Source organism: Lithobates pipiens, unplaced genomic scaffold, assembly GCF_037356315.1.
Source record: "Lithobates pipiens isolate NorthernLeopardFrog02 unplaced genomic scaffold, aLitPip1_a1.2 Scaffold_13, whole genome shotgun sequence".
Classification (NCBI taxonomy): Eukaryota; Metazoa; Chordata; class Amphibia; order Anura; family Ranidae; genus Lithobates; species Lithobates pipiens.
The window spans coordinates 287,596,877-287,623,578 of record NW_027507718.1 but is presented as its reverse complement, the minus strand read 5'-3'; the positions used below and the strand labels follow the sequence as shown (position 1 = coordinate 287,623,578).

The following is a 26,702-nucleotide window of genomic DNA, read 5'->3' as shown; positions in this document are numbered from 1 at the left end:
GGTTGTATCAGTTAGGTCCCAATTCTGCATGTGGTGAGGGAAACGAGTATAACCAGAGCAGATGAGATGACATTGAGCTGTTGTAGACAAAGGTGGCCAGGTCAGGCATGATAGGGGTGAGATTGTCATAGTGATAGTCAGTAGCAGATGGAATAAAATGGCAATATCAGGATGTGTGAATTCTGCTGGTTCTAGGGATGGGGGTTGAAGAAATAGAGAGTATTTAACTGATAAGATTGTGATGAATTGAAAATTCTTGATGGAAGAGTTTGCCTGATGTGCAGAGGTGGGAGAAATAAAGGTCAAGGGAATTGCCATCAGAGTGGGTAGAAGTATGTGTCTAGTGCGTTCAGTCTAAAGAAGAGGCAAGATTAAGTAGTGGAGGGATTGCTGGGGTGTTAACATCAACCTAAATGTTAAAGTATAGGATAGCCAGAAGTGGTCATGGCACTGTGACACTGGCTCAGGAGGCGAATACAGTGAGCTTAAAAAAGAAAACAGAACAGAGAGGGAAATGTAGGAGGAATTTGAAAGTTGCTTTGTGACAAAAAAGGAGTCCAACTCCACCTCCCTTTCGTGGACTGAGTCTGGGTAAGCGAATCAAGTGGAGGCCACCATGGGGGAAGACATCTAGTAAGGCAGAGCCACTGATGGATCTAGGCTTTAGTAAAAGCATATCAGTCAGAGCAGTTGGCCATAAAAAGGCTGACAGAGAGAAGCTTGCTACAGACTTAGCTGGCATTCCAGAGGTCACTTGTGAAGCGAGGGGTACTGCATCTTTAAAAAGCAGGGGAATTGATGGTAAAGGGCCATGGTTAGGGTAGATAACTGCAGATCTCAGAAGCAGGAGAGTGAGGGAGGTAAGATGGGAATGTCTCGGTGTACTGCTGTTTTTGACTGTATGTGTGTGTGTGTGTTCGGAAATAGTAGGAGGTGAAGAGTGCAATGCTATGGAGATGGCAGAAGTTTAGGTGAAATGTGTACATTTTGGGGTGGAGAGGGAGGGTAAAGGAGGAGAGAGGGTGCAATAGTGAGAAGAAAAGTTACATAGGTTGAAAAAAAAAAAAAGACAATCCAATTTAACCTATAGAAAAAAAAATTGTCGAAAACCTCCATATACAGAATCCTATACCCACAGGTAATCCGGAGGAAGTCAATAAAACACTCTATAAAACTTTGCTAGTGAAAGCATATTGAAGCGTCCCAAGAATGGGATGCAGACTGTGAAAAAAAGTTTAGTAAAGGCTCACTTGCATACTTTTTGAAGTGGAGTGAGGTTGTTTGCAGTGTTTTCTTGGTTGTGCCTAATCAAAGTGTTGAGCTAAAAGCATCACACACTTATACAGAAAAGGTACTTTTAGTAAGAATGCCTATGCTGCTTCCATGAGTTGAAGTACAATGTAAATTTACACTCAAATGTGGTGCTGGTGTTTGGTAATTAATCAGAGGTAATAAAAAGACACATGGTTGTTAGTGAAAGGTTTCCACACTAAACAGGGCCGAGACATTAAGGTCAGTTCTTTGATTAGGCAAAAAGCCAGAAAGGTAGGTCTGTCTCAAAATGGACGGGGTGCAGCAGTTATAATAAACAATAGCAAGACAGATGCATTTTCATTCATATGAAAGATGGTTACCTGTGGGGGCAGAGCAGAGAACACATGATAATTGATAAGAGGACGATGAGGTGGGTAGATGGTGTTGTGTTAAAAGTTCCACATATTTACGCAGGAAGGGTGTTTTTAGCAAGAATGCCTATGCTTGCCCCTTGCTATGAACGCACCCACTGCTGTGAGATAAAGCATACTGTGCATGCACACAGGTTAAGAGAACACGTGTTCCTGTTAATGTTCAATGGTTGGAGCATCCTAGCATCAGGACTGGATGAGGCAAAGCTATCTGTAGGGGGTTTCTGGCCAGGCTACAGGAATGGATGTTTTTCCTTAGCTAATGGAGTCCCCTTGGCTGCATAGACAATTTTCTTTTAAACGTAAAAATGATGAAGAAAGAAAGCTTTGCAGTAAAATGCAAGGTTCGCTTATAATGTCTCCGCTCTCTCTTGTTGTAAAGGTACCTGTAAATAAAACAGAGTATATACTTACGTCTGTCATGAGTATATGCTCTTGCAATGGACTGGAGAGTCTTCTCATGAGGTTTGGGCTGCTCTGCATTCTCTGTAATATCCCTGGAGGCATAACAATGTCATGCCCAGGGATGTGAAAGATGAGAGTAGGGCAAGTATAAATCTTTATAGGGACCTTTTGAACATTGGCGATTTTGGAGATTTTTACAGGGGAAAGGGACCCAGACATTATATGCAGAAAGTGCAGTGTACTGCAAGGTCGGCTTTAATTAATACAACTCGGTTTTGTCCTTGCTCCCAACCTGACAATTAATGATTATTTAATGAATACATACATGTATGAACTAATGATGTATGTTTGTCGCTTAAATTCGGATTAATGAGAATAGGCAAAATTGCTTAGAACAAGAATTGTGTAGCCCAAAGCAAGCCATCTTGCCACTTAAGTTGCATTGATCATAAAAAGCAGCACCGCTTGTGTAGTATAGGGGAAAAATCAGTTTAATTCTGCAGTCATCAGTAATGAATACACCCAGTACTTTAACATAAATGTAAACTTTATTGTTTGTTACAATAGTAAATTGCAAGATCTTCTCATTTCATTCTTAAAATTAAGTCAAAATGCTTCATAACATTACAGTCTTTTTTTAAATTTATTTCCCATAACTGAGATGCTAAGTAGCCTCTGCCATTTCTAGATCATGAAACTAGTTTAAAAAAAAAAAGAAGCAGCATGGATGGCAGCACCATTTAAAGCTAAAAAAAAATCCCTTGTGTTGTACTTCTTCTGTAAATGAAAGAAACATTTTTTTATTTTTAAGTAGCTAGGAAATGTGCTCCTATATACCACAGGGTTGTACAATGATGACTGCAAGTTCCTACAGGGTTGCATTTACAGTAAGTCTTAACTGTACTCTGACGCCAGACAGCAGCCTCTAACCCTTCTTCTCTAATCTGCTAATATATTAATCTAGCTAACTAATACAATTAAGAAGACTACATCAAAACATTTAACATCAAGTTACGAGTGCTTCCTTGAAATACTAGGAAATTGTACATGTATTTGGCTTCTCCAGACTTGGTTATAACAGACAAAACACTCTATGAGTTTCTGAAGAATATGGCTTGAAACAACGTAAGTTTGATTTCAGACCCAGGTACAGTAAGTACCCATTGGCATTTTTTAAACCTGTCTTCAATGCACACAAGACATAGAAAAATACAAGAGTGTGAAGTAAGACAAGTCCCTTGGAATATGGGAGATTGTTACAGGAATTGTTATTCTCCTCTCAGATTTTTTGAAAAAGAAATAGTAAAGATCTGGTGTGTTATGTTATCTGTGTGGACCAGAAGAGGGCACTTTAATCAACTCTGTACTGCTTCATAAGCAAATACATAAAGCACAGTGTTACCGAACTCACACACACAGCCCTGCAGTAGTAGTCAGATACGGAAACCGTTCTCAAAAAATAGAAAACAAGAACTATTCGGCGTTATAGGAACCAGGCTTTTGTCATGGACTCTGAGCAAAACAATCAGGTAACACCTTCAACCTTCTTCTCTTTTCATCCCTTCTAGCAGGTAGTTCAGCAAGTGATGAGGCTTTGATACGTGTGTTGTCCAGGTGCACAAGTCCACTGTGAGACACACCAGATATAAGATATGTAAAATGATTACAGTCTAGATTTAATACTGTAGTAACCAGCTTGGGCAGATGGTTTAATTTGCATATTGATAGGAACCACACCTGTACACATTACAGCATCCTAGGTATAAAATGCAGAACGCAAAAGATTATAAACCTTAGCCAGAAGACTGGATTTATATTCCTGTGTATACCTTGTCTCATTCTTGAAATAGGTCAGTAACAGATTACGGGCAGTAGTAAAACACCAGAGTTTGTACTGAAGAACATAGCAATAGCCTTTTTTTCCAAAGGACTTGTTAAAGTGGGCTGATGTTACAGACCAATTTCCATTCCTTCGACATACTCGGCGTGCTTGGCGCACTGATCAGCTTCACGTTTTAAGACAAGAATTAAATAAACTATTACAAATTCACTTTAGTTGTCGCTAGGATCTAAGTGCTTGAGATATGGTTTTCTTTGTGCCTTTAAAATATTTGCTCACTCCCAATTCTGTTTTGTTTGTATTCATCTTCTCTTAATTTTTGATGACCCTGAGCTATGACTTGGCATTAAGTTTCACCATTAGTCAGCCTTGGCAGCTTTCCTTGTTTTGGCCATATAGGCTTCGAAGAAGAAGCGGCAGAAAAGCACAAAGTAACTGAGGTACATGATGGAGGACCACACAATATTTTGTACGTGGGATGGGCACTGTCCTTGTTGCATCCAAGCAAAGACCAGGTAATTCACCACGCACCCAATAAGCATCTGAGTGATCTGGGATAAAGTGATCATCATGGCAAACTTTCGCGACACTCTAAAGCCAGCGGCTCGCAAGGCATAGTAAGAATACATAACTGCGTGTACTCCATAGTTCATGGTCATAAACCACCCGCCTCCGGCCACCATGTCTTTATATGAATACCATGAATACAGCAACACTGTTATATGGTGGTACCAGTGAAGGAAGATGAGCTTCTGTTTCCTAAGGATGATAAAAATGGTGTCCCCTGAAAGACAAGCACAGAAATAACATATGAGAATTGTATTTTAGGCACACACTGTACATTCAAGTTGCTGCATACTAGATTTTAGGTGCACCCAGAGATCGTAACGGTAACACTGACAGTCACTGTAGAGATGAGCAGCTTTGTACCCTACTCAGGAAACTATGCATATTAGCTGAAGTCCCTTGCCTTGCAGCAAGGCAGTGGGGGAGATTTACTAAAACTGGCACATAGAATCTGGTGCAGGGTAACCAAATAGCTTCTAACTTCAACTTGTTCAATTAAGCTTTGACAACAAAATCTAGAAGTTGATTGATTACTAAGCATAACTTCACCAGATTCTTTTTGCACCAGTTTTAGGAAATCTCCCCCACTGTATAGATCAGAAGACAATTTGAACAGCACAGGAAATGCTTTGTCTGTAAAAACTGTTCATACATGCTTTTCAACTGTGTGTTCTTCTATTTGCTGTTCTGCTTCAAAAGGATTATCTATATGTATATAGGCTCCTCACTCTTTTTATTATTTGTTTTGTATTGCAGCAATAAATGCAAAGCAGGTCACACATATCAAAAAAGTAGTATAAAACTGAATCATGGAGCATTTGGCATTTAGATAACATTAATAACTGCCAGCTGCCTTGGTGAAACATAATTACAGTGCCATATACAGGGCCAGGTTAACTTGCTATCAATCTGAATGTGGGTACATTTGTAAAGTTTCTTACAATATTTCAAAAATTATTACATGAATAATGTTAAAAAATAAAATAAAAATGGTATAAACATATCTCTCTCTCTCTCTCTCTCTCTATCTATCTATCTATATATATATATATATATATATATATATATATATAAAAAAACACACACACACACAGTATCTCACAAAAGTGGGTACACCCCTCATATTTTTGAAAATATTTTATTATTTCTTTTCATGTGATGACACTGAAGAAATTACACTTTTCTACAATGTAAAATTGTGTATATACATCTTGTATAACAGTGTAAATTTGCTGCCCCCTCAAAAAAACTCAACAGACAGCCATTAATGTCTAAACTGGCAACAAAAGTGAGTACACCCCTAAATAAAAATGTCCAAATTGGGTCCATAGTATTCACCATTTTTTCACTAGAGCTTCTCAGGTTGCCACTGGAGTCCCCTTCTACTCCTCCGTGATGACATCACGGAGCTGGTGGATGTTAGAGACCTTGCGCTCCTCCACCTTCCATTTGAAGATGTCCCACAGATGGTCAATTGGGTTTAGGTCTGGAGACATGCTTGGCCAGGCCATCACCTTTACCATCAGCTTCTTTAGCAAGGCAGTGGTCACCTTGGAGGTATATTTGGGGTCGTTAAGTTGGAATACTGACCTGCGGCCCAGTTTCTGAAGGGAGGGGATCATGCTCTGCTTCAGTATGTCACAGTACATGCTGGCATTCATGGTTCCCTCAATGAGTTGAAACTCCCCAGTCCCGGCAGCAATCATGCAGCCCCAGATCATGACACTCCGACCACAATGCTTGACTGTAGTCAAGACACATTGGTCTTGTACTCCCCACCTGGTTGCCGCCACTAAGGATGAGCTCAGGCGTGTTCGCATATGCCACATGCAGAGCCCGCCAGGAAGTCGGTGCAGCACTGTGCTAATCACAGGCAGTGAGACATTGCCCCCGATGTGCGGCTGCAGAGATCAGGCACTGTCTCCTTGCCTGTGATTAGCGCAGCTCTGCGCAGACTTTCTGGCGGGCTCTGCACGTGGTGTATGCGAACATGCCTGAGCTCATCCTTAGCCGCCACACATACTTGACACCATCTGAACCAAATAAGTTTATCTCGGTCTCCTTAAACCCCAGGTAATGGTTCCAGTAATCAATGTCCTTAGTCTGCTTGTCTTCAGCAAACTTTATGTGGACTTTCTTGTACATCATCTTTATAAGAGGCTTCCTTCTGGGATGACAGACATGCAGACCAATTTGATACAGTGTACGGCGTATGGTCTGAGCCCTGACAGGCTGACCCCCCCCCACCCCTTCAACCTATGCAGCAATGCTGGCAGCACTCATACGTCTCTTTCCGAAAGACAACATCTGGATATGATGCCGAGCACGTGCACTCAACTTCTTTGGTCGACCATGGTGAGGCCTGTTCTGAGTGGAACCTGTCCTGTTAAACTGCTGTATGGTCTTGGTCATTGTGCTACAGCTCAGTTTCAGGGTCTTGGCTAGGGATGAGCTGATGTTTGAGTTGAAAGTAAGTTTGACTCGAACATCAGGTGTTCGCCTGTTTGCTGAACAGCGCACAATATGCGGTGTTCACGGAAAATTTGAAAACTGCCAGAACACCGTTAAATTCTTTGGGAGACTAACATGAAAAATCAAAAGTACTAATTTTAAAGGTGTATATGCAAGTTATTGTCATAAAAAGTGTTTGGGGACCTGGGTCCTGCCCCAGGGGACATGTATCAAAACATTTTTTTCGGAAGCAGTAATTTTTTAATGCTTAAAGTGAAACAATAAAAATTAAATATTCCTTTAAATATCGTGCTAGGGGGTGTCTATAGTATGCCTGTAAAGTGGCCCATTTTTCCCGTGTTTAGAACAGTACCACAGCAAAATTTAATTTCTAAAGGAAAAATTGTCATTTAAAACTGATCGTGGTTGTATTGAATTTTCGAATCTTGGCAATATAGATACAGATAATTGAAAAAAAGAGCATGGGATCCCCACCCCTCCATTAACATGCCCTTAGGGTCTGGTATGAATTATAAGGGAAACCTTAAGCATTTAAGTCACCGGGTGGCCAGCCCACCTCTGACGCCACGGGGAAGCCATGGGGAAATTCCCATGGCGTCAGAGGGGGTGGGGTCACCCGGTTATGTCACCAGGTGGCCCTGCCCTCAGGTATATAAGAGCTGTCAACGGGAAGGCGCGTCCTTTTTAATAAAGGACTTTTCCCAAGCTGTGTCTTGTCTTTTTTACCATTTTGACACTTTTTTTTCTGAAATGGTAGGAGTACATTTGTACCCCATTACCAATTCACACAGGGGGAGGCTGAAATCTGAGGGCCCCGTGGTTAAAGGGGGCTTCCAGATTCCAATAAGCCCACCGCCCGCAGGCCCCCACAACCACTGGGCAAGGGTTGTGGGGATGAGGCCCTTGTCCCCATCAACAAGCACCCTACCTATGTTGAGGGCATGTGGGCTGGTACGGTTCAGGAGGGGGGCGCTCTCTCTCACCCCCCCTCTTTTCCTGCAGCCTGCCAGGTTGTGTGCTCGGATAAGGGTCTGGTATGGATTTTGGGGGGATCCCTACAACATTTTTTTTTACATTTTGACGCAGGGTTCCCCTTAATTTCCATATCAGACCCGAAGGGCCTGGTATGGACTTTAGGGGGACCCCCACGCAATATTCATACCAGATCCAAAGGGCCTGGTAATGGACGGGGGGGGGGGGGGATACCATGCTCTTTTTTTTCAATTATCTGTATCTGTATTGCCGAGACCCGACAATTCATTACAGTACAGTGTGATCAGTTTTAAGTGACAATTTTTCCTTTAGAAATGTCATTTTACTGTGGTACTGTTCTAAACACAGGAAAAATGCGCCACTTTACAGGCATACTATATATTCGATTTAAGCATTAAAAAAAAAACGGCAGTTAAAAAAAAAAAAAAAATGCATTGATACATGTCCCTTGGGGCAGGACCCAGGTCCCCAAACACTTTTTATGATAATAACTTGCATATACTGTAAGCCTTTAAAATTAGCACTTTTGATTATTCATGTTCGTGTCCCATAGACCTTTACGGTGTTCGTGTGTTCTGCCAAATTTTTTGCCTGTTTGCATGTTCTGCTGCGAACCGAACAGGAGGGTGTTCGGCTCATCCCTAGTCTTGGAAATCATTTTTTATAGCCTAGGCCATCTTTATGTAGAGCAACAATTCTTTTTCTCAGATCCTCAGAGAGTTCTTTGCCATGAGGTGCCATGTTGAACTTCCAGTGACCAGTATGAGAGAGTGAGAGCGAACACCAAAATTTAACACACCTGCTCCCTTGTAACACTAACGAGTCACATGACACCGGGGAGGGAAAATAGCTAATTGGACCCAATTTGGACATTTTCACTTAGGGGTGTACTCACTTTTGTTGCCAGCAGTTTAGACATTAATGGCTGTGTGTTGAGTTATTTTGAGGAGACAGCAAATTTACACTGTTATACAAGCTGTACACTCACTACTTTACATTATAGCAAAGTGTAATTTCTTCAGTGTTGTCACATGAAAAGATATAATAATAATAAATATTTACAAAAACGTGAGGGGTGTATTCGCTTTTGTGAGATCTCTCTCTCTCTCTCTCTCTCTCTCTCTCTCTCTCTCTCTATATATATATATATATATATATATATATATATATATATATATATATATATATATATAGATCACACACAAACATATACATGCACACAGGTAGGTCCATTTGGCCATTTGGACACAGGCACAATTTTTCATTTTTTTCAGGTATTTACCAAAACATACTCAAGCTATAGTTATATAATGAATATGGGTTGAAATTGCACACTGTCAGGTTTAATTTGAGGGATGTACATCCAAATTGGAGGAAGGGTTTAGGAATTACAGCTCTTAAGAATAACCACCAACCTTTTTATGAGACCAAAAGTAATTGGACAATTGAAACAAACGCTGTTTCGTGGCCAGGTGTGGGCCACCCCTTCATTATTTCTTCATAAATTAAGCAGGTACAAGGTCTGGAGTAGATTCTAAGTGTGTTATATTTGCATTCTATTGCTGTGAACCTACATCATGCATTCAAAGGAGCTGTCCATGCAAGTGAAACAGGCCATTGTAAGGCTTCAAAAATGAAACAAATCCATCAGAGAGATAGCAGTAACATTAGGAGTGGCCAAATCAACAGTTTGGTACATTCTGAGGAAAGAAGAATGCACTGGTGAGCTCAGCAACATAAAAAGGCCTGGACGTCCACAGAAGACAACAGTGATTGATGACCGCAGGATCCTCTCTATGGTAAAGAAAAACTCATTCACAACATCCAGACAAGTGAAGGACACTCTCCAGGAGGTGGGAGTATCATTGTCAAAGTCTACAATCAAGAGGAGACTTCATGAGAGCAAATACAGAGGGTTCACCACAAGGTGCAAATGGATGAAACTAAGATTAACCTGTACCAGAATGATGGGAAAAAAAGGGTGTGGAGAAGGCTTGGAACAGCTCATGATCCAAAGCATACAACGTCATCTATAAAACATGGTGGAGGCAGTGTGATGGCATGGGCATGCATGGCTTCCAGTGGCACTGGGTCATTGGTGTTTACTGATGATGTGACAGCAGACAGAAACAGCCAGATGAATTCTGCAGTGTTTAGAGATACACTGTCAGCCCAGATTCAGACAAATGCAGCAAAGTTGATTGGACGGCCCTTCACAGTACAAATGAACAATGATCCAGAACACAAGAGCAACACAGGATCTTTTGAAGGTAAGAAAGTGGAATATTCTGCTTTGGTCAAGTCAGTGACCTGATCTCAACCCAATTGAGCATGCATTTCACTTGCTGAAGGCAAAACTAAAGACAAAAAGAGCCATAAACCAAGAACAACTGCAGTTAGAGCCTGGCAAAACATCAGAAAGGAGGAAACCCAGTGGAACTGCAAGCACGGGTGTGAACTATGCCATTGCAAACCATATAACCTACTTTCTATGCGTTTCTGAAGCAAAGAAAAAAAAATGCACTGGACTGCATGTGGTGTGAACTGGCCCTAAGATTTCCTTTCACTGGAACAAAGGGGCCAGGCCCAACCCCTGAAAAACAACCCCACACCATAATCCCCCCTCCACCAAATAATTTGGACCAGTATACAAAGCAAGGTCCATAAAAACAAGGATGAGTGAGTTTGGGGTAGAGGAACTTGACTTCAACCCGATAGAACCCCTTTTGTGTTGAATTAGAGCGGAGACTGCAAGCCAGGCCTTTTCATCCACATCATTGCCTGACCTCACAAATGCGCTTCTGAAAAATATGGGTTTGTGTCTTTACTCACTTTTTAAAATTTTTGGATGAGTGGGTAGGGGTACTACAGTGCCTTGAAAAAGTAAAAAGAAAAAAAAAATGACACCGCTTGAAATTTTCCACATTTTGTCATGATACAGCCAAAAACCTAAACGTATTTTATTGGGATTTTATGTGATAGACCAACACAAAGTGGCACATAATTGTGAAGTGAAGGGAAAATGATAAATGGTTTTAAATTTTTTTTACAAATAAAGCTGTGGAAAGTGTGGTGTGCATTTGTATTCAGCCACCCTTAATTAAGTTAATACTTTGTAGATCCACCTTTCGCTGCAATTACAGCTGCAAGTCTCTACCAGCTTTGCAAATATAGAGAGGGAAATGTTTGCCCATTCTTTGCAAAATAGCTCTAGCTCTGTCAGATTGGATGGAAAGTGTCTGAACAGCAATTTTCAGGTCTTGCCACAGATTCTCAATTGGATATAGGTCTGGACTTTGTCTGGGGCGTTCTAACACATGGAAATGCTTTGATCTAAACCATTCCAATTTAGCTCTGGCTGAATGTTTAGGGTTGTTGTCCTGCTGGAACGTGAACATCTGTCCCAGTCTCAAGTCTTTTGCAGACTCTAACAGGTTTTCTACTAAGATTGCCCTGTATTTGGCTCCATCCAGCTTCCCATCAACTCTGACCAGCTTCCCTGTCCCTGCTGAAGAAAAGCATTACAACACGATGCTTCCACCACCACGTTTCACAGTGGGGATGGTGTGTTCAGAGTGATGTGCAGTGTTAGTTTTCTGCCACACATAGCATTTTGCTTTTAGGTCAAAAAGTTCAATTGTGGTCATCTGAGCAGAGCACCTTCTTCCACATGTTTGCTGTGTCCTCCACATGGCTTCTCGCAAACTGCAAATGGGACTTCTTATGGCTTTTTTCAACAATGTATTTCTTCTTTCTGAAGGCAATTGGTTTCACTAGATTTTAGTTAGGGGTATCAAAGTAAAGGGGACTGAACACAAATGCATGCCACACTTTTCACATATTTATTGGTAAAATATTTTGAAAATCATTTATGATTTTCCTTCCACTTCACACTTATGTGCCACGTTATGCTGGTCTATCACATAGAATCCCAATAAAATACATTTACTTTTTTGGTTGTAACATGACAAAATATAGAAAATGTCAAGGGGAATGAATACTTTTATTTTTACTTTTTCAAGGCCCTATCTACTCACCAAAAAATTGTAAACAGTGAGAAAAGACACAAACACAAATTTTTGACAAGTCCCTTACTAAATAAAGAAAGTCCCCCTGGAGTAGATCCATCATCGATCACGACGCCTGCCACACCACTGGAATAAAAAAAAAAGGTCACCTTTTACACATTTTACATTTCACATAGGGGAGGGGCCGGGCTTCCAGATTCCAATAAGCCCCCTGCCGGCAGACCCCCACAACCCTGACTGGAAGAAAGAGACCCTTGTCAACATGGGGACAAGGTGCTCTGGGGTGAGGGGGGGGGTGTGACTGAGCCCTCCTGCCCCAAAGCACCCCCCCATGCTGAGGGCATATGGCTTGGTATGGTTTGGGGGGGTGCTCGTTCGTTCCCCCTCCCTTTCCTGGCCTGTCTGGCTGCATACTCAGATAATGGTCTGGTATGGATTTGGGGGGGGGGGGCACACTGAATATACGAAATGAAATTCGCGAGAACATATTACTATTTTAACCAAAAATTTATCTGAATTTATATTCGGACTGAAGCGAATTGCACATTTCTAATCTATCTTTATATATATATATATATATATATATATATATATATATATATATATATATATATATATATATATATATATATATATATATATACACTCACACTAGTCATAGCAAATGGCTGCTATATAAATTCTAACAATGTTAAAGTTTATACCTTAAGATAAATTAATTGGAAAATTATTGCTGCAGTCTACAATGATAAATGATGCTCTATTGTATTCAACAGTGACATTGTACTACATAAACTGACTGATTCAGGGTGGTGACAAGTCAGTCCAGGGTTTAAGCTGAGATTAAGTAATTTACAGCTTATAAAAAGAACAAACTAGGACTTGTCAGCATTATGACTGAAATAATTTCACCTCTAAATGTTCTTTACTGTAGATATGACATTTCAAGCACTCTTTCAGTACTTTTTAGAAATATATTCAGGTAAATTTTAAACATAAACAGAAGCAGTCATGTAGTATTTACTTTGTACTACAAATATATACTACAAATATATCTGATTCAGCAAAATAATCAATAATTAAAGCAAAGGTTTGTAAATTTACAGGCTAGATACTACAAGATAAAATGGACCACTTTACAGAGCACATACAGCCATACTATACATTTAAATGCAAATAATCAATAGGGATTTTGTTGAGGATTCTGGAATAGGAAGTCAAAGCCCATTGATTTGCTAAAGGTCTCTAAAGAAGAACTCTACCATGTACCACTTCCATCTATATTCACCATATAACCCTCAGGGCAATTTATTAAAAACAGACTGGCGTTTTTGGAGTCCCCAGATTTCTGTCTTTCATAACATATAGAAGAATGTGGAACAATTTGAACTTGTAGAATTAAAAACCTTAGATCTGTGTGGCTACATTTTCTCTAACACTTACAATCTTCATATAGTTAACATGTAACTTCCCCTGAAATAATGGGAACAGGTACACACTTTTATCTATTGTGACTGAAAGCCCTTGTACACACGGTCTGACATTCTGACAACCAAATCCGTTGGATTTTGTCCGACGGATTTTGTCCGAAACTGTTTCAAACACACGGTCGGACAAAGTTGTCGGAAAATCCGATTGTACATAACATGATGACGTCATTTCGTTACGACGGAACTACGTTCAGGCTAGTAGCCAATGGCTTTGGTCTAGAAATTTGATCTGAGCATGCGTGGCACTTTGTCCGTCGGAGTAGGCTACACATGATCGGAGTATGTCCGAACGGAGCATTTTGTTGGAAAATTTTACGGACAAGTTGGAAAACTTGGTCCGTCGGATACTCCGACGGAAACAGTCCGATGGAGACCACACATAGTCGGATTATCTGACAAAACGGTCCGATAGGACACATTCCGTCTGAATCTCTGACCGTGTGTACAAGGGCAAAGTGATATGAGATTATTTTCAGACATCACGCTGAATTAATTATTTACTCACATGGAGAAAAATTTCAATTGAGTTTATTATATCATTTTTCGATATATTCATTCCATAAAAGTTTATACTTGCATATACTTAGAAAAGGGTTTTTATAATTTATTTTTTATTTTATTGTAATTTTAGTTTATTGTATATCCAAGCGCTGCTAGTGCCTTAGTTTATTAACCATTAGTAATTTTTTCGGCACATTATTAAGATTTTGGAAATAGTAAGATAGCAGCAGCTGTATTTTAGGTTTCACCGTGAGCGCTGAGGGAGTGCGGTTTTGCATATTCCTAAACTCTCACTCTTTGTTTTTAAGGTACACACTTGCACACAAAAAAGGATGTGTGGTAGAATGCACCAGATATTAGCACTATCCTTAAACACGCTGGCTGACAGCCACCATTTTAGAAGATGCAGAAGGCCAAGGTACAGGACTGTTTGCAGGAGACATAGAAAAGGGAAGCGTAGTGGAAGTAATTTGAGACACTAGAGGTCAGACCGCATCAAATCGAAGACTCCAGCTTGTACCCGCTAATTTAGTAATTAAGCAGTGGTTAGAAACTGCATGGAATAAACACACACCAAAAAGGTTTCCAGACACACAAGGTCAAACTGCTTGGCTGTCACCCATCATTGTGGCGAGAATGCAGAGGGCAGCCACTTTAGGGATGTCATTGTCCTGTGTCGAATCATTAGTAAGTTCTGCTATACATCATGTTAGTCGACATTCTATATGTGCTTCTTCTGTGCATAGAGCACAGCAAAAATCTTTGATATGTCCAGACCAGCTGCTCATAGGATAAGTGTTTTTTTAACTAGTTTCTTCAGAGATTTAAATTTTGTTAAAGGAATAGGCAACCTGTGCCTACTAGCTGATCTAGAATAAAGGCCTATTCATACTTTTCCATTTTCTTGCAGTAAAACAAATTAACTTTTCTGCACATAAATGCTTTTTTAAAGCCCAGGATATTAGGAACACATCCCCTACCACCTTTTAACCAACTACTGGTAAAAAAAAAAAAAAAAAATAAGCTATCCAAAAGCCATTGTATTTACCTGAAGCCACAGCCTTCTCTTCTTTGGTTTACTGGGGTCCTTTTTTGGAGTTCACATCATTGTTGGAGGCAACACTTTCAGCAGGTGGGATTATTTGTGGTTTGAGGCTAAGGTGGACTTTAACCACTTCAATTCCAGACACTTTTGCCCATTCCTGCCCATATATTGGATAATTTTGAGCTTTCAGCGCTGTCGCAATCTGAATGACAATTGCGTGGCCATAAACACTGTACCAAAACAAATAGAGCTTTCTTTTGGTGGTATTTGATCACCTCCGCAGTTTTTATTCTTGCTAAAAAATTACAACATTTTTGAAAAAAAAAATATTTTTTGTTTCTGTTATAAAATTTGGTTTTCTCCTTCACTGACGATAGGGTGGCAATGATGGGCACTGATGAGGAGGCACTGATATGTAGAATTGATGGGCACTGATAGGCGGCACTGATGGGCACCGATAGGTGGCACTGATATGCAGCACTGATGGGCACTGACATGTCGAATTGATGGGCACTGACAGGCGGCATTGACAGGTGGCATTGATGCACGCTAATAGATGGCCCTGATGGGCAGCACCTATTGGGCAGGTACTGACAGGTGTTAATGCTAGGCACTGATTGGCACTGTGATGGACACTGATTTGCACTATGGTAGGCACTGATTGGCACTTTATTGGGCACTGACAGGGGGTTATGATGGGGCACTGACTGGGCACCGATTGACAGCTTATGGGTACATTTGATGGGGGCTGTACTAATAATCAGTATGTTGATTATCAGCACAGACCCCCCTCTGACAGGGAGAACCGCGATCGGCTCTCCCTGTAGCGCGAACTGAGGAATGCTGTTTACCGGCACTTCCTGGTTCTCGCAATGATCAGCTGTGATTGGTCACAGCTGATCACGTGTTAAGAAGCCTCTGTCAGAGGCTTCTTATCATAATCAGAGACTGACATGTCAAGATCGCCACGCTGCGCACCCCCCGCAGGCATACGCTGGCATGTTATCCTGCTGGATGTCATATGACGCCCAATCAGCATAACAGAACCACTTCCCATCCGTCATTCTGTTATAGGCCGGGCGGGAAGTGGTTAATGGTACCATAACACTTGGAATACACAAGTAGATAAAATAAGGTTTTATTAAATTAACATAGACATGTTAAAACATACAAGGATTTTTAAAAGACAGATCGGTAAATTTATACATATGAGGTGCCGTAGGAAAGGATAGTAATACCAGTTCACCCTGTAACAATCATATTGGCATGCTCGACATGTTTCGTGGGTAATTTGCCGCTTCTTCAGGAGCTCAATTTGCATATCTAGGATGTTATTAACACAGAGATAATGTATAATACTACAAAAAAGAGAAAAAAACATTAAATCACAGTACAAACGGTATAGAATCAAATAGCATAATTAGATAATAAGAAGGTAATAGCAAATGCGGTATCCCCCCAGGAATGCCAGAAATACCCTTACCAAGAGCAGCAGCATAAAGCGGCAATCCAGAGGAGTGGGTCCACCCCAGGGGGTGTGTTTGGACTCTGATTTATATGTCTTTTTCTCTTTTTTTGTAGTATTATACATTATCACTGTGTTAATAACATCATTTATATGCAAATTGAGCTACTGAAGAAGCAGTGAATTACCTGCAAAACAGGTGGAGCAATATACTTGTTACATGGTGAACTGGTACTACTATCCTTTCCAGCTGCACCTCATATGTATGAATTTACAGAGCGTTCTTTTAAAAATCCTTGTATGTTTTAACATGTCTATGTTAATTAATAAAACCTTATTATATCTACTGGTGTATTCCAAGTTTTATGGTACCATTAAAGTCCACCTTAGCCTCAAACCACAAACAACCCCATATTGAGAGGACTTAGGTACCCCTTTTTGTTAACATTAAAACTTCTTTAGGCACTCCATTTTACTTTCAGCAGATGGGTCCTTGCTCATTGGCTCCAGAGGCTGGAGAACTTACAAAGTCAGTGAGAAAACCAGTGCTCAAAGTGAGTACACCCCTAAGTGAAAAAGTCCAAACTGGGTCCAAAGTGTCAATATTTTGTGGGGCCACCGTTATTTTCTTGCACTGCCTTAACCCTCTTGGGCATGGAGCTCACCAGAGATTCACAGGTTGCCATTGGTGTCCTCTTTCACTCCTCCATGATGACATCACAAAGCTGGTGGATGTTAGAGACCTTGCACACCTCCACCTTCCGTTTGAGGATGCCCCACAGATGCTTAATAGGCTTTAGGTATGGAGACATGCTTGGCCAGTCCATCACCTTTACTCTCAGCTTCTTTAGCAAGGCAGTGGTCGTCTTGGAGGTGTGTTTGGGGTCGTTATGTTGGAATACTGCCATGCGGCCCAGTCTCCGAACGGAGGGGACCATGCTCTGCTTCAGTATGTCCCAGTACATGGTTCCCTCAATGAACTGTATCTCCCCAGTTCCGGCAGCACTCATGCAACCCCAGACCATGACACCCCCACCACCATGCTGTAGGCAAGACACACTTGTCTTTGTCACCTGGTTGCCGCTAAACATGCTTGACAACATCTGAATCAAATACGTTTATTTGCTCTCATAAAACCACAGGACGTGGTTCCAGTAATCCATGCCCTAACTAAGGACTAACGTCCGAAACGCGTAGGCCGTTTTACAGCTCTGTACATGTATTTAATAAAGGAATACTATTTTGGATGTCATCCTGAGTGCCGACCATCCCTTTCCTTATTAATCTTTAGATGAGGCTTCCTTCTGGGACAACAGCCATGCAGACCAATTTGATGTAGTGTGTGGCGTATGGTCTAAGCACTGACAGGCTGACCCCCCAACCTTTGCAGCAATGCTAGCAGCACTCATATGTCTATTTCCCAAAGACAACCTATGGATATGATGCTGAGCATGTGCACTCAACTTCTTTGGTTGAACATGCTTGACTGTAGGCAAGACACACTTGTACTCCTCCTCACCTGGTTGCCGCCACAAACGCTTGAAACCATCTGAATCAAATACGTTTATCTTGGTCTCATCAGACCACAGGACATGGTTCCAATAATCCATGTCCTTAGTCTGCTTGTCTTCAGCAGACTGTTTGTGGTCTTTCTTGTGCATCATCTTTAGAAGAGGCTTCCTTCTGGGATGACAGTCATGCCAACCAATTTGATGCAGTGTGTGCTGTATGGTCTGAGCACTGACAGGCTGATCCCCCCACCCCTTGAACCTCTGCAGCAACGCTGGCAGCATTTATACATCCTATTTCCCAAAGACAACCTCTGGATATGACACGGAACACATGGTGGCCTATTGACAGTGCTGTGGCCTACATTAATCTGTCGGTGTCCAGCACTGAGTTTGGAGCGTCCATACCGGTCACTCCTTCCTTAGTGTACTCCCTCCCCAGGCACTGTGTCCGTCACACTAACAGGTGCATGACCAAAGAGTTGGGCAGTGGGTGGATCCATAGCTGCTATTGAAGTTCAACAGCTGCTTTTAAATCTGCCCACTGATGTGTGCAGCCAATCAAAAGTTAAGGCAAACCTGATGGAAGAAGTCATCTCCCAGTTCCTCATCAGGCTCTGCCCACACAGCAACACAAGTCACTTTCCAAATATTGCCATTGTCATATTTGCATAATGGCATCACTGCTATCCCTGGCCCCTGCATTTACATTTTACTTTCTGCTGATTGAGGCCAGGAATAGGACCCTGTGTGGCAAGGCAGGCCATCATGGTAAATGTGATCTCAGGCAGGCAGTGCAACCTATATTAAATGAAAAAAAAAAGACTTCATAAAGCTCATTCCACAAAAAAAGTGAGGAATTCCTCTCCTTACAAGAAACCACAGATATGGTTTTGTTTCCACAGGATTTCTTCTTTACAGAAAAGACATTTTACACTGCCTTATGAATACAAGCTAATAAACGTTTCATTAAGGCAGGTTTTGTGCTATGCCAATATAGTATAGTGCAATGTACTACAAAGTGCTATACTGCTGACTCCTTTATTATGCCTTGTGATAAATGCACCGTGACATTGTTATTAGGATTCACTCAGTGTTTGCTTTGACAGCAACAAGATATACTGGTTATGTCACCCGTTATATTGCTCAAAATTGTGTCCTTAAATCACCCCTTACATTCTCTGAATAGCAAAAGGCATGGAATCCATCTGCTCAAGTCTAGATGCAAGGGTCACGTGTGAAGAGTGGGGGTTCCTAGGCTACTAGTGGTCAGCGGAATATAGTCTGGGGACAGGAGTGCTGCAGGCTCTTAAATTCCTCCATTGTGAGCAACAATTCAAACAAACTGTATTACCGTTTTAAAGCAAAACTGAAACTTTATTTATTTTTATTGTATGGCCTAGAAAACATTTAGGGGGAAAACTGTGCATGCATACATGCATACATGCAAAACTTCCTCCCCTTTGGCTGGAAGAAATACTCATCAGCTCACAAAAACCTCCTCTGTTTATTCTGCTCTGAGCTGATAAAGGTGGAGTCTGCGTCAGAGGGAAGCAATGTCATTTATGGTCGAAGCCCTTCAACCAGGACAGATATGAACCACATAAACACGCCACAAGACTCATAATGTAACATAGACCTGAAGTGTGCCCTGGTCTGCTGGCCGGTATACCAAAAAGATAAGATACCCAAGTTAAGTAATGGATGAACGTGGAGATAAATGTGCTGAGAAGTGCCCTGAAAAAGGGGAATGAGAGGGAGGGTATCACGCACCGGAACCGACGAGGACCACAGGTGAGTGGTCTGCTTAAATACCCCCAGGCTCCTCCCATAATTTCAGTAATGGATGAACGTGGAGATAAATGTGCTGAGAAGTGCCCTGAGAAAGGGGAATGGGAGGGAGGGTATCACGCACCGGAACCGACAAGGACCACAGGTGAGTGGTCTGCTTAAATACCCCCAGGCTCCTCCCATAATTTCAGACCATATAATGGCCTTCTTATTTATGCTCGAAGCCCTTCAATCGGGCCAGATATGAACCACATAAACACACCAAAAGTCTCATAACGTAACATAGACCTGAAGGGTGACCTGGTCTGCTGGCTGGTATAGCAAAAAGGAGGCAAAAATATGCGGATAGGGGAGTAACTCTTTATTGGTCCTGTGACATTTATTGAGCAAGCTTGGTAAAGGCTTGCAATGTTTCTTCCTGAGTGTTCCGAGTGCCTCGAGAGAAGCAGGCGGATTTCCACCCGCCCACCTTTTAAAGACATGGTCTGGTACCCTGTGCTTAGATGCGGCCGAGGCCACTCCAATCTGAAAGGAGTGTCCGGAATAGAGGCAGGGGTTAAGGCCTAGGTTAACCAGGGGGATCCTAACTTGCTTGACGAACTGGCTGCCTCTAGGGGGCTGGTCTAAAAGGTGGCAAGGGCTGGAGTTTGACTGGCTGGATAGATGAGACAGTAACTGGTTGAGTATTGCTATTGGACACCAGACGTTGTTGGTCAGAAAGAGCTTGATAACGACCCCGGGGGATGGATTGATGGGTTTTAGACATTATAAGGTGTAAAAAACTTGACAGTGAGCCAGGTTGCATCTGCAGAGTATCTGGTCACCAGGGCCACTAAGGTAAACTCGCTAGGCCGCAAAAGCTGTGGAAGGCCAGGTAGATGGACGCTTGGATGACCAGGCTGGACAGAAACTCACACAGGGAATGTGAAAGGATGGTCAACGTGTCCCTGAAGATGGCACTTGTGATGGGTAAGCGTTTGTAGTTGGCTACGGGCTGATGCTTCTGGATGCCTCGTAGGATGGATTTTGACTGTATGGGCTGCGAACATGGATGGCTTTCTGGGGTCCTGTAAGAACAAAATGCTGGATGCCGGCTAAGTATAGCCTGATGGTGTTATGAGATAGAGCCAGCTGCGTGTGGCAATACGTGTAAAAGGCTAGGATGTGCTTGATGTCTCCTGTCGCTGCTCCGGGGCATAAGGCTAGAAACCTGCAATAGGCGTTTCAAGCGGTGCGATAGGCCTTCAGTGTGTTGCGGAAGAATGCCTGATTAACCTGGTGGCTTGTGTTGTGGAGGTGTGCCTTTAACCCATGATCAGCTGCGCCCAAGATGGGATAGGAGAAGTGGTTGGGTCGGCACCAGGTTTCTGCTGAAGGATTGAAGTAGGTTAAGCGGGACAGTGCGTCTGCTGCGAAGTTGCGCCTGCTCAGGATAGAAACGCAGTGAGCATTAAATTGATGTTGCAGGGACAACTGCACCTGCCGCATAGGAAGAACATGATCGGAAGGGACTTAGACATGCCTTGTTTATAATTTCGGAGCGTGGCCTTGTTGTCTGTGGCAAGCCACCATTTGTCCTGTCCAGGTATGGCCCCAGACCTGAGTAGCTGCCACAATGGGATATAGTTCAAGAAGTGAGGATGACTGACCAAACCAGAGATTTAGAAGGATTTCTAGTGGCCATGGTGCTGCGAACCAGTGATGGCTAAAAATTGCTGTGAAGCCTGTGGAGGTTGTGGCATTCATGGCTACCAGAGGTGAAAAAGCTAACGCTAGTGGAATAAACATGAATATGCCATTCCAGTTGGCAAAGAATTCATCTTACATTGTCAACCTGCTGTAGTTGTTGGGTCCAGCCTGAGAACATGATCAGTATCTTGTACTTTCCAATTGATGCCATGCCACCGCCAGAGAGATGGCTGAATGGCCAGTAATTAAGAACATGTCCCCTTTGGACAGCCATGTGCCCGGCAGCTGACAGGAGCTTCTTGCACTTGTGGGTGGGTTTTTGGTGGGGCCACTGTGAAACCCCGACGTAAAACCATGCACCAAGAAGGCGGTCAATGAGGGAGTCGGGTGTGACGTAAGATAAAGCCCCAGCCACCAGACATCCACTTGGCCTAGCCATGAAGTGTTGTACTGCTTGAGGTAGCACGTGACCTTAGGATGTACTCTGTGGCCCCTGACGCCAGGTAAAGCAGTTGGCATTGGCTAAAGTTGTGAGTCTCATAGTTAAAATTGAGTAGCATATTGTCTAAGATTTGAGAGTATGTTCGAACGTATGAATGGATAAACTGGGTAATGACTGGTGGCACGTGGCAGGTGCCTCACGATGACACCGGGCTGCGGAAGCTGTGTGACAAATGGTGTAGTGTCGCGCTGAGGACTCAGATTGTTGTGCCACTGACACGACGAGGTCCAAATCAGCCAGTAGGATTTGTGAATGAGCTGACAGAGTACGTGAAGGAGGGTATCGGCTGAGTTATGAGTGCGTAAGAGTGGAGTAATGATTAGTAGCTTACGGCAGTTGCCTCACGATAGAGACCAAACTGTAGTAAGCTGTGCAATAGAACCAAGAAGTGGTGCAGAGGAGACAAACCCTTGTGCCGCTGGTGTGACTGGATTAGACTGTAGGGATGCCTGCTGGGTGCCAGGCTTAGCTACTGCTAGTGGTGGGGAGAGCATCCTGAATAGCTTGGCTTTACTGGTTGTGGCGGGGTAGGGAACGCCCCTACGCCATGGCTCCGCTGTGAGCCCTGGGGATGGTCCATCCCCTGAGGGACTGCACACTGCCGCCCTCTGAACCCACAAAGGGTAACAGAGGGGCAGAGGTGCAGTCTTCGCTGTTGGCCTGCAACATGGCTCCAGCTATAAGACAAGGTGAAAGGGAAGGAGCGGATGAACCACTTGCAATCTAGCAGCCATGAGGCAAGGAGAGGGGGTGCATGTGTAAGAGGAGTCGTAAAAGGTAGGCTAGTGAGTGGAGTTGTATACAGGAAAAAAAATTAAAATTATAAGAAGGAAAAGGAGGAGGACAGAAAAAGGAAACTGAAGAAGCCAGTTTGTGTACGAACGCTGTTGAGTGGAAATTTAGAAAACTCAAAAGAGTGTGTGGCAACCGAGGTGAGCCAGTAGGTCACTAACCAGGTAACCGATAGCTCGAGTGCCCATCTGTGCTGGTCACAGACCTGTGAAACCAGAGCCCTGGGGGCGTACTGGGGCAAGAAGCTGATATCTGGTATGGCCTAAGTAGGAATCTAGCGTTCTGTAGTTCATGACGTGTGCTCGGCCTGCCAACGCTGCACTGTCAGCAAACAACGTTTGGCAGCCTTGTCTGCGTAGATGAAGAGTAACCCTTAGAAAACAGAGTGTAATGCAAAGAAATACATGACAGTAACTAACGCCCAATGAGCAGCCCAAATCGTGTATGTGAAGTGAATGTTTAGTGAAAGAGTGCTGCAGGTTTATGTGACACCTGACTGGCGCCCTAGATGCGAAGTCCTGGTTGAGGTCGATGACTCAGTCGACCGGGAACCTGTAGTAAGAATGACACGGAAGTCCAGTTTTTTTTTCTTTAGAGCTGCCCTGACCCCTTGATGCAACTGACCCCCTGGTGAAGATGCGATCCCTGTGTACTTATATAAATTTTATGAAATAACGTCCAACCTGGTGCAGGATGGAACAACTCAAGGGAGAAATGACAGACAGAAAATGGGGACTGGCCGATGTGTCACTGGAGACGATGAGTTTCACTGGAGTTTGAGTGCCACTGGAGACCTGCTTGCAACGATTGCAAGAAAGTAGCCTTATCAGGAAGGTGAAAAGCAAGGATAGCAGAGAACAATTAGCTAAAAACATTTTCTTCTCTAGATGTGAGTGTATGCTACGATGTCATCATATATTAAAAAAAAAGCCACACTCAGCAGATTTAATGTTCTACAGAACACCTAATAGGTCTTTATTGAACCTCTTACAGACCGCCCCACACACATACTGCGGCAGGGAGGGCCGCTCTGTGCCAGATCATGTACCTAGTATGTGATCCTAAACTTCAGGTCAGGGAAGCGCGCCACCGGTGACCCACTCCTGCTGTGTCCAATCACAGTTAATCAGTGGGTCTGACGGACTTGATGTCTGCCGGGACCCACCGATCGTTCGGGACACAGGCAGAACAGCAATCTGCCTATGTAAACAAGGCAGCCCACTGTTCTGTGAGAGAGGAATGTACTGATCCTGGGTTTCTGCTAAGCAGGAACATAGATCTTTACCCTCCCCTAGTCAAAACACCTCCCCCACAGTTAGTAAGCACAACTTAGGCATATATTTAACCCTTTAATCGCTCCTGATGTAAACCCCTTCCCTGCCAGTGTCAATAGTACAGTGACAGTCCACATTTTTTAGCACTGATCACTGTATTAGTGTCACTACCAATCAATATATGCTTATTGGGATTTTCTTAACTAAAAATATGTAGCAGAATATATATTGACCTAAATTGATGTGAAATTCGATTTTTTTTATTATTATTATTGGGTATATGTTTTATAGCAGAAAGTAAAAAAAATATTTTTTTTTTCAAAATTGTTAGTCTTTTTTTGTTTATAGCGCAAAAAAAAATTAAATGGCAGAGGTTATCAAATACCACCAAAAGAAAGCACTGTTTGTGGAAAAAGAGGACAAACATTTTATTTGGGTACAGCGTCGCACAACTGTGCAGTCAAAGTAATGCAGTACTGTGTCGCAAAAAATGGCCTGGTCAGGAAGGGAGTAAATATTCCGGAGTTGAAGTGGTTAAACATTGTGGTTTAGGTTTGTAGCACTGTCCCTGTAGGGATTGCTGTGTGTAGACTTCCCTGGGTCTCCTCCTTATTATCTTGCAGCCAGTTACCAGGGGTTTTCACATGACCACCCGTACTCTCATCCGCTCGTTATCCAATAATCCAAGGGTTGGGTTTTTTGGTATTTATTGTTGGAATTTAGATGGGAGAAGGGAATAGTGGGATACACCAACTGGAACTAATTACAGATAAGGACTACTCTCACTCAACCTCACCAAGTTGAATGTGGTAGCAGACTCTCTGCTATACCATACCACACTTGTATGGGATAAATTACTCTTTTGCTTGCTCTGGCAGCAGACTTGAAGGAACTGTTTCATCTTCGGGACAATCACTGACACCCATCCACTGACTCTACTAGCTGAAGGCTAGCTGAAGAGATGGCCCTTACAGGACAGAGCCCCATGAAATAGATTTGTACTCACAGTAGTCAGAAACAGATCCTTCCTCCTGATGTGTCTCCCTTCCAGTCACCTCTGCAGGACATCTGGGTTGCAGCTTTACTCGGACTCGATCCCTCGGGTCAACCACCTGAGGCTGCATGGCAGCTTGGGCAGAGGAGGGGCAGCCATCCCCTTCTTCCGGGACCCCGCGCACATGTGCCCCTGGCATATATACAGTCACCCAGCATGCACTGAGGCACTTTCCTCTGACAATGGCCAGGGCTGTAACTATGCCTTTGCTCTCATTTGTCAGATTTCCTCCCACTGTCCATTATGCTCCGTCCTATTGGACCAGTGTGAAACATTCAGACATGAGCAGCACCTGAGCACCATGAGCAGACCCTATCAATGGATCCATGCTCTCTGATAGGCAGAGAGCATCTAAATGTACCTGGCAGCCTTCCTGGTAAGTAGAAAGACCCAAAAAGCTATACCCTCAACTAAGCAGAACACTGGTGGGCATACCCCCCAGAAGTTCCATATTCTGCGGGGCTGTCTTGGATTTTCAACCTACTCCCGCTGTCCCATTACAAGGGTTGTGTGCCACTAAGGCTTTAGCCGTGTACACAGTGCCCACAGCTAATTTATATGCAAATCAATGCAAACTCTAATTTGAACTAGCATAGGATTTCAAAATAAATGCTTATGCAACTAGATTTGACGTCACATTGAACAGCTGAGGGGAGGAATTCCTGCTGTAGTTTTAACTCCCTGTTGTATCTGCTGAGTGAGCTTAAGGGGAGGAAGGTGTATGTACTTGTGGAAAGAGAGGGGTTCCATACTGGTGGGGGGGGGGGGGGGGGTTCTGTACTGGTGGGGAAAGCAGAGGTCTGTATTATGGGGAGGTCTCTACTGGAGGTGGAGTCTGTACGGGAAGGAGTAATTTTGGGTGTACGCTATATACTGGCTTGTTCATTAAGTTCTGTCCCCTGCACCCTCTGCGTTATGTACTCCTGACACCTGTACTCTGGGCGCTATGTACTCCTGACCTGTGTACTCTGCACAATAACCACTCCTGATGCTTGTATGAAACCATGCCTTACCACTGCACTATGTTCATTATCCATTTCTTATTTTTGCACTCTAGTATCAGGCGCTTCTGATTATAGCACTCTGGTATCTTGCACTCCTGACCCCTGAACTCTCTGCAATACAGACTCCTGAGCCCTGCACAATAGACATGTTTTACATTTCATACTCCTGACCAGTGTAGTCTGTAGGCTGGTCTTTATATGACATTCTCCCATTTGACCATGCCCACTTTTTGTTGGCCACATCCACTTTAAGCTGCAGTGCGCTACCCACACCACACTATACCTATTTAAAAATTGTCCCTCTTCGTCAAATTGAAAAGTTGGGAGGTATGCTGATGGGTGTTTCATGCTTACATACCTCCTACACACTTAAAGAGTGATCAGAATTTGTACGTCGGATACCTTCCATAATGGAAGCTGGTAGCAGCCAGGAAACTGCAGAGGTGGCCACAGTGGCGGAACTACCAGAGTCGCAACAGTCTCACTTGCCACTGGGTCCTGGCATTCCACCACTGTGAGGAGGGCCCCAGACATCACGAAAGACTACTGGTCCACGCCTGATGTAACGGCTACAAGGAGGGTTAGCTCTAACACTGC

At 43.0% G+C, this 26,702-nt stretch overlaps 1 protein-coding gene across 2 annotated transcripts in view; it reads right to left on the bottom strand.

Annotated features, from left to right (window-relative positions):
• Positions 1–2,619: 2,619 nt before the first annotated feature.
• Positions 2,620–26,702, bottom strand: part of ELOVL6 (ELOVL fatty acid elongase 6) — a 138,162-nt gene continuing 114,079 nt past the window's right edge. For both annotated transcript variants that reach the window (XM_077476711.1, XM_077476713.1), the window contains one exon: positions 2,620–4,714. In XM_077476711.1, the coding sequence (XP_077332837.1) occupies positions 4,290–4,714 (425 nt within the window). In that variant the 3' untranslated portion in view covers positions 2,620–4,289. The remainder of the gene's footprint in view (positions 4,715–26,702) is intronic.